The sequence below is a fragment of the Cervus elaphus genome, chromosome 23, assembly GCF_910594005.1.
Source record: "Cervus elaphus chromosome 23, mCerEla1.1, whole genome shotgun sequence".
Lineage (NCBI taxonomy): Eukaryota > Metazoa > Chordata > Mammalia > Artiodactyla > Cervidae > Cervus > Cervus elaphus.
The window spans coordinates 22,903,367-22,912,191 of NC_057837.1; the positions used below are offsets into that span (position 1 = coordinate 22,903,367).

At 39.3% G+C, this 8,825-nt stretch overlaps 2 protein-coding genes across 8 annotated transcripts in view; both read left to right on the forward strand.

Moving 5' to 3' along the window:
* MLLT10 (MLLT10 histone lysine methyltransferase DOT1L cofactor) overlaps positions 1-8,384 on the forward strand; it is a 217,849-nt gene extending 209,465 nt beyond the window's left edge. For 2 of the 7 annotated variants that reach the window (XM_043884648.1, XM_043884649.1), the window contains exons 22-23: positions 4,677-4,886; positions 6,651-8,384. In XM_043884648.1, the coding sequence (XP_043740583.1) occupies positions 4,677-4,886; positions 6,651-6,695 (255 nt within the window). In that variant the 3' untranslated portion in view covers positions 6,696-8,384. Of the gene's footprint in view, positions 1-4,586; positions 4,887-5,585; positions 5,713-6,650 lie in introns of all 7 variants that reach the window. The other 5 variants (XR_006337182.1, XR_006337183.1, XM_043884647.1 and 2 more) reach the window with 5 other exon arrangements.
* Positions 3,141-4,134, forward strand: LOC122681998 (histone-lysine N-methyltransferase SETMAR-like). Its single transcript, XM_043884652.1, has one exon. It carries the CDS (start codon positions 3,146-3,148, stop codon positions 3,641-3,643), a length of 498 nt encoding a protein of 165 aa, XP_043740587.1. The 5' UTR covers positions 3,141-3,145; the 3' UTR covers positions 3,644-4,134.
* Positions 8,385-8,825: the final 441 nt, after the last annotated feature.

The window sequence follows — 8,825 nt, forward strand, 5'->3', positions numbered from 1 at the left end:
GACAATAATTTACATTTTAAAACATTAGTTTAGCTGCTGAATGGAGAATAGTGTGTGTGTGTTGGGGGGAGGAGGACTCTGGTCTAGGTGCTGCTGATTTATGAGAGCAAGATAAACATGGTGAAACTGTCTAGAATTGTGTATTTTGAAGATAGAGTCAATAAGACTGGTTTGTTGGACATTTACTTGGATGATGACTCGTACTGAGATTTGGAAGATTAGGAGGAACACCATGTTTTGGCAAGAGAACAGGAGTTCTCTTATGGACATGCTGATTTGAGATGTCTGTTTAGATGTTCAGGTGACACAGATTAAGCAGTTAGATGCGTCTGGAGTCCAAGGAAAGGATGAGGTTGGAAATAGGACCTTGGAGTCAGTGCTGCATATGTGATGTTTAGATTCACATGACTTGCTGAGGGCAGTAGGGAATGAAGACTGGTGTCTGAGGACTGGGCTCTGGGCATCCTGAAAGAGGACAGTAATCCAGTTAAGGGTCTTGAGGAGAGAATGAGGGGAGAGTTAGAACAGAGTGATGACCTAGAGTCCATGAAAAGAAACTTTTCAAGACAGGGAGGACTCAGCTGAGTAAAATACTCTGGTGAGACAAGTAAGAACTGCCCACTGAAACTAGGTGTCTAGAACTCTTTGAGAATGTGATTTTGGTGAGAAGTGAAAAGCTTCATTGAGTGGTTCAAAAGAAAACAGGAAACACAAATGGGATACAGGCCACTTGAGATATTTTACTGTGAAGAGCAGAGAAGTCAAAGAGCAGTTAGCATTAGGAAGATGTCTAAGGGCGTCTTTCTATTCCTTTTGAAAATGACAGCATATATGTATGTTTTTTAAAATTAATTTATCTTTGGCAGCACTGGGTCTTCGTTGGCACGTGTGGACTTTTCCTAGTTGTGTCGAACAAGGGATCCTCCAGTTGCGGTGCACCAGCTTCTCAGTGCGGTGGCCTCTCGTTGCAGAGCACAGGCTCTAGGTGCAGAGGCTTCAGTACTTGGGTGCATGGGCTTAGTTGCCTGGTGGCATGTGATATCTTCCTGGACCAGAGTGGAACTCATGTCTCCTACATTGGCAGGCTGATTCTTATCACTAGACTGCCAGTGAAGCCCTCTATGTATGTTGGTGGGTAATTTTCTGGTGCAGAGAGAGGAGGGGTAAGGCCAGGGAGCAGAGTGCTTCAGGAGGGAGCAGCTTTACCTGGTAAGAGGGAGGTGCAGAAGCTGTAAGTGGGTTTTATGACAGGAAGTTGAAGAAGCCCACTTCTGATGTTTTTAGTTTTTAAATGGGAATTATAAGTAAAGTCATCAGCTGACAGAGATAGGGAAATTGTGGTTAGAGGAGAGAAAAGGTGTGGCGCAGTTATCTTGGAGGAGGGGTGACAGAACTAATGCATCTTATGCACCAGCTGTGTCTTGAACACCTCACTGAGTTAGACTAGGAGGACACTCCTTTAATTAACTCAGGGTTTCAGCCTTTGTAATTTCTTTCTAAAATCACCCACCGACTTTCTTGCTTTAGTCAAAAATATATTGAAAATGTCTATTTTACAATTCTGGATCATTGTCACTGTTCTTAAAATGATGTGAGGATAGATTACATATAAATTCTTAAATGCTTACACTAAAATGTGATCTTGTTTTCTTATCTCTTGCCACATCTTATTATGAAGTACTGAAATTTCTATTTATTTGGGGTTCTTCCTGTTAATTAAGATTTTAATAGTCACATGTAGGTGTCTTGTTTCTGGAATGTGGTTGATTAAGAAATTTTTAGCACAAATCATTGCCCAGAGTCCATGAAGGCTGAGTGGATTAGACTTGATATTCTTTTGCCAGCCAAGGCTATGGGATGAGGTTTGTTCATTGATAAGCATTGAACTTCACATAGGCAGGAATGGTCCTGTGCGGCACCTCCTGTCTCCCACTTTAAGAACAAACTCTTGCTGGACCCTTCTCTAGCTACTGCCCATGCTCAGCCCGGTCCATTCCCACCTGGCGTCTCCCCTGGTAACGGCTTCTGTCCCTGAAAACTCTCTCTTCCCCTTGCTCCCAGGATCTTGGTTTTCTTCCTGCCTAATTGGTTCTTCCTTTTTAGCTTCCATTCCTGGGTGCTCCTGTTTTTCTCAGTCCCTCTCACTTCAGAGGGTCCTAGAATTGGGGGTCTCCGCCAACTGAGTGGCTTTAAAGACGGTCTGTGCCAACTCCGACTTCTCCAGACCAGGCCTCTCTTTGGAATTTGCAGCTGTCATACCACTGCTTCCTTGGTGCTGCCTCTTGGCTCTCTTAATAGATGGTGCAGGCATACCATGTCCACACCGAACTGTTGACCTGTCACACGGTGCCCCCACTGCAGCCGATACACCTCTATCCTTCCAGCTGCTTCAGCCAGAAATCCCTGCAGTTTTTACTTCACCCTCTCTTCTTCTGACACCTCACATTGAATCCATCAAGAAATGTCAGGTCAGGTTACGTCACTCCTGTGCTTCGTCTGCCTTGACAGTACTCTGAGAAGAGCCAGTGTTCTCGGCCACATTGCAGGCCCTCATCCTTCTCCAGCCTCCATCTTGCTCACTCCACTCCAGCCCTGGTCCCCTTGCTTGTCCTGGGTCATGCTGGCTACACCCACAGGGCCCCTCAGCACTGGCTAGCATTCTCTGTGCCTAGAACCATCTGCCCTCCTCCTCACCCCACCCAATCCACATAGAGAATTCCCTCATCTCCTTGCATCTGTAACCAAGTGAGGGCCCCCTGAAACCCCCCCCGCCCCCTACCGCAATAGTCCTTCTGACACTACTGTTTCGCTTGACCCTTGGCAAGAATCACATCCTAACATTTCTTCTCCCCAGAACAGTGCCTGGCACATCACAGTAAGCACTTAGGAATGCTGGAAGGCATGGTATGGTAACCACATCAGGAGAACACTCTTTCTGTTGGCATGAATGAGAACTTTAAAAGCTAAGAAGTTGGTGCAACAGTAATTGCGGTTTTGTTGACCTTTACTGTTTGATATTGGAATACATTCTTAAATGTGGTTATGTTATACATCATTTTAATGAGTATTTCTCACTATATGGTTTTTTTTTTTTTTTTGGCTAATGACTTATTACTTGCTGTTTATTTTATATTTATTTTAGACTATGGAAATGATGTTAGACAAAAAGCAAATTCAAGCAGTTTTCTTATTCGAGTTCAGAATGGGTCGTAAAGCAGTGGAGACAACTTGCAGTGTCAACAACACATTTGGCCCAGGAACTGCTAACAAACGTACAGTGCAGTGGTGGTTCAAGAAGTTTTTCAAAGGAGATGAGAGACTTGAAGATGAGGAACATGGTGGTCAGCCGTCGAAAGTTGACAACGATCAATTGAGAGCCAACATTGAGGCTGATCCTCTTAAAACTAAACAAGAAGTTGCTGAAGAACTCAAAGTCAACCATTCTATGGTTGTTCGACATGTGAAGCAAATTGGAAAGGTGAAAAAACTCCGTAAGTGGGTACCTCATGAGCTGACTGAAAATCTAAAAAATCATCGTTTTGAGGTGTCATCTTCTCTTATTCTATGCAACAAAAACAAACCATTTCTTGATCGGATTATGATGTGCAATGAAAAGTGGATCGTATATGACAGTCGTATATGACCAGCTCAGTGGCTGGACCAAGAAGAAGCTCCAAAGCACTTCCCAAAGCCAGACGTGCACCAAAAAAAGGTCATGGTCACTGTTTGGTGGTCTGCTGCTGGTCTGGTCCACTACAGCTTTCTGAATCCCGGTGAAATCATTACATCTGAGAAGTATGCTCAGCAGATCGATGAGATGCACCAAAAACTGTAACGCCTGCAGCCGGCAATGGTCAACAGAAGGGGCCCAGTTCTTCACGACAACGCCCGACTGCACATCACACAACCAGTGCTTCAGAAGTTGAACAAATTGGGCTACGAAGTTTTGCCTCATCCACCATATTCACCTGACCTCTTGCCAACCAACTACCACTTCTTTAAGCATCTCGATGACTTCTTGCAAGGAAAATGCTTCCACGACCATCGGGAGGCAGAGAATGCCTTCCAAGAGTTCATTGAATCCCAAAGCATGGATTTTTATGCTACAGGAATAAGCACATTTATTTCTCATTGACAAAAATGTGTTAATTGTAATGGTTCCTATTTTGATTAATAAAGATGTATTTGAGCCTAGTTATATTTATTTAAAATACATGATATAAAACTGCAATTACATTTGCACCCACCTCTTAAAATAACTTTTAAAGTTCTCAGAATAAGAGCATAATAAAATAACTCTTTGAGTTCCCAGAATTACAGGAGGGATTTCACCATGCAGTGATTTCTAAAGCCAAACACAGATCACGGTGGCTTCTCTAAGTTGCCATTTTCCTTGATTCTCATGTACAATCTCATTTGAATAGGAGTTTTTTAACTTTTGCTTGTTCCACTTTGAAAATAAAGCCATTCCCTGATGATATTGACATTTACAGTAGATGGTTATTGTCTAGTGCAGTGTGTTTTTCCAGATGAGATTCTTGTTGTCTTTCTTAGTAATATGACTTTGATATCACTTCAATACCTAGTATCAGAGTAAAGAAGAAAAGGGACAAGGCGGGCTGTCCCGCTGGCGTGTCTGGGCCGGGCACTCACCCCTCCCGCGTGTTCTTGTTAAGGAGCAGCACCAGGCGCTTCTGTACCAGCTGGTGCAGCACCACCAGCAGCAGCAGCACCACCAGCCCGACCTCCAGCAGCTGCAGATCCCGGGACCCACGCAGATTCCCATCAACAACCTGCTCGCGGGCACGCAGGCGCCTGCCCTCCACTCAGCCACCACCAACCCGTTCCTCACCATCCACGGTGACAATGCAAGTCAGAAGGTAACTGTAAGTATCTGTGTTTTGTTACAGCTAGTGAAATCACAGAGCCAATTTTAGTGATTAGAGATGACTGTCTCTCCGGCCCTTCCCTTCTTCCCTTCCTCCCTCTTTCCTTCTCTCTCTTTTAAAATATATTATCCCCCAGATAACTTCTTCTTAAAACCAGTTGTTTTAGCAGCTGGATGTTGTAAACACAAAGGACCTAAGCCAATTTATATATCCCCTAAGTATATCAGTTTGAATTTGCACATAAGGTTGGAAGGCGGTTTTATTTTTTTATTTTTTGGAAGGCTGTTTTATAATTCAGCAGTTTTTCAAAATGAAAATGTTTTGGTATTTTTGGTATAGTAAGTGATATGGGACAGTCCAATCAAAAGATAAGAAGTTGGTATTTTGAGAATCTTTGTTTAAGTGATTTGTTTAACTATAGAAATAGTCTAGATAATTTAGGATTATTTTTATTGTTTTGCTCAGATGTGCTAAAACTGAATTATACTTATGGTAAAATTAATATATAAACTTTAGGGAAATCTAGTTATTCTACTGGATAGAAAGTAAATCATAGTCACAATTGTAATGAAATTTAAATTCTTAATCTTATGTAAATGATAGCAAAAAAAAGTGGGTGCAGGAACAGTATACTTATACATACAGTAGCACACATTTTAAGGCTGTTTCTTTCTATTAATTCTCCCCTTCAATCAGGTCTACTTTACTGGAGTATAAATGTTTCCCCTAAATTCCAGTTGAGGGCAGAACCCTGTTAGAGGAAGGATATTGGGATATAGAATGGAGACTGGACACCAGGAAAAGGAAGAAGGGAAAGAATGAGGTGGGAGACTTGGCAAAAATGGTGTTCGAAGTCACAATGTTTGCTCTTTCCCATTACTTTGAAACCTTGCTCTTTACTGTGCTTTTAGTTTTCAGAAGCTTTAGTTTGTATTTAGTAACAAGAATTGGTTCAAAATAAAGTGTACTGGTTTTCATTACCTCTTCAATGCTTTTTGTTTACCCCACTGTTCCTCTGACTTCCTGCTTGTGAATACTGTCATTATCATTATCACAAACCTAGTTTTGCAGACTTGGAAATTTCATTGATTCTGTACTAATTTAGATTTTTTTTTTTTTACTGTTTTTTGCTGTAAAGTTTTTTCTTGTGTTAAAAACAAAAAGGTTATACAATATGAAATGTATTTTAATGGAAAATCATGATAGTAAACACTATCGATATTAATTACCTAATGTAGAAAAGCAAGGCTGGGAAGTAATATGAGTATCCTGCTATGTGGCAGGTATCTTTATTAGAGACAATAGTATATGGTTCCAGTCTTTAAACTATTAAAAAACCTGTTTTTTAAAATAGGGAGATTCAAAGAGGGTAAAGTTCAAAGGACAGATAGCACGTATGTGGGATCAGAACCCATGACTTCCTTATTTGTTCATTTTCCACATTACTGTGTTACTACTACTGTGGAAAAGTCCGTTTTGGAGGGATGATTTCTACTTTTCATATCTTATGAGTCCTGCCTCAGAGAGGAGTACTTCTGTCTTTGTATACAGCTGAATTTAATATAAAGCAACTGAATGTTTACCAGTATTTTCATGTCCTTACATTATGCTGAAAAGTAGCCATGCTGACTTGTAGAAAAAAGGAATAGCTGTATATACTACCTTTTATCTCAGTTATAATTTGTTAAGAGGAGATTGTTTCAAGTGTGGGCCAAAAATTTCTTTAGCTAATGCACTTGATTTTGTTTCTTTTAACTGCAGAGACTTAGTGATAAAAGTGGGCCTGTTGCTCAAGAGAAAAGTTGACAGTTGAGAAAAAAACACCTAGAAATGGCCTATCCTGCTGTCCTAGCACTTCATCTGGCTGCTGTTGCAGTCCTTTTACTACACCTATGAAGAAATGCAACAAGAAACCAGCTGCACGATAAAGGATTAATTGCCATGAGAGCATTCTTGTAAGGTTTTGGTTGATGTTGCTTTGTTGCACTGAAATGAAATTCCCATATCCCCTACCCCTCTCCCAGATTATTTTGAACCTTGAAAGAAAATTTAATGGCTAACTTTGGTCAGTGAAATAATTTACATGGCAATGAGTTTATCAACTTAAGAGAAATTGAATATAGTTGGTGCACAACTAATTTTGATTATAAATTGCAGAGATGACTAGCAAAACTAAAGACTTGTTCCATTTATAAACCTTTTGATTTTATTGTACCAGTTGGAACATGAAATATGATCTTTTGTTTGGGTTACAGTGCATTTGCTCTGTGAGTCAAACCTTAAAACAAATTTCAAGGAACTGTTTAATTTCTTCTTCTAGAGTTTTATTGGTTAAATATTACAAATAAATAGGTCATCCACTGGGACTTGGCAATCTTTGTTATAAAAATTTCCTTTCTAATGGGATTTGGCCAATTTTGGTAATCAAGTTAGGATGGTAAATGTCTGCTTCTGCTAAAGTTAATTTTCTTTTGCTAAATGCTTTTTCTTTAGTGTTAAGACCTACTCATATTTTGAAGAAACCTTGAGTTAAGTGAGCTCTAAGGCTGCTGGGGGAACCAGCTCAATTCAGAATGAAAGAGGGGCCACTCTGGAAACTGCTGGTAGGGTTTGGCCTGGATCAAGTGCCTGTTAGTACCTGCCTTGTGCTGAAGTGGCTCTGGTCAGCTGAGTAGCAACAGCAGCCTTCCCCATGGTTCTGCCTTTATTGAGAACTTTCTATGCCACTGTAGATAGCTCAGGCGAAGCTATTACCTGGGTATTTATCCACTAATGAGTCACAAGAAAAATGTGTGGATTTGGTAAGAATTTTCTTTTTTTCTTTAGTTAGACAACTTCTCGTTGTTAACAGTGATTTCAAACAAACAAAACAAGACAAAAAAACCCACCACAGCAGTTCTTGAAACAGGTGAAATCTATGTTACAGCCCTTCCATGTTGGGTAGCCCCACTCCTGGGGTGACAGTGTAGCAGAGTATAAATTAAACAATTGGGGATGTAATCATTGAACTGTTCTTGAATGTGTGAATTATTAGTGGAAAAAAGACCCAGATGTAATTAGACCTCCACTGTGTACTTAGCTGGAAGAACATGTTAATTCTGCAATATGTCTCTTGGTTAAACATTGCACAGTTCTTACCTCATTTCTGTAAATAAGGTTTTGTGAATCTGTTTTGTATTGTGAAAAATTCATAAGATAACATTGATATTTTGATTTGTAATATTTCTAATTGGTAGATTTAATTGAAAAGTAAAATTAATTTATTTTTATATGTTCAGGGGAATTTTAAAGAAAGTCAAATCTTTTGTAGATAATTACAAAAAAATCGGTGTGGTTTATTTTACTTATTTAACCCACTGGTTGTTATTCTGTAACAATTTGTATAAATGGTAAATTTTGAATGTGTTGTTATTTTACTTAGATGTAAAATTCCACATGTATTAAAGAAAATGTACAAAGTTTTTGTTAATAAAATTTAATAATGTTTATAGCTCCTCCATTTTTCCCAGTTTTATTAAGATATAATTGACATCAGCATGGTATAAGTTTAAATATATACAGCATAAAAATTTGACTTACATATATTGTGAAATAATTACCATAGTAAGTGTAGTTAAACATCCCATCTCATACAGATATCAAAAAAAAGAGAACAGCAAAAAGTTTTTTTCCTTGTGATGAGAACTCTTAGAATTTACTCTCTTTAACTGCTTCCCTACATATCATGTTAACTACAGTCATCATGTTGTACATTACAACCCTAATACTTATTTATCTTATAACTGGAAATTTGAACTTTTTGACCACTTTTGTCCAATTCCCTCTCCCTCACCCCACCTCTTTTCTGTGAGTTAGATTGTGTTCTTTTAATAAGATTCCACATATGAGATCGTACAGTATTTTGTCTTTGTTTGACTAAATTCACTTAGCAAAATG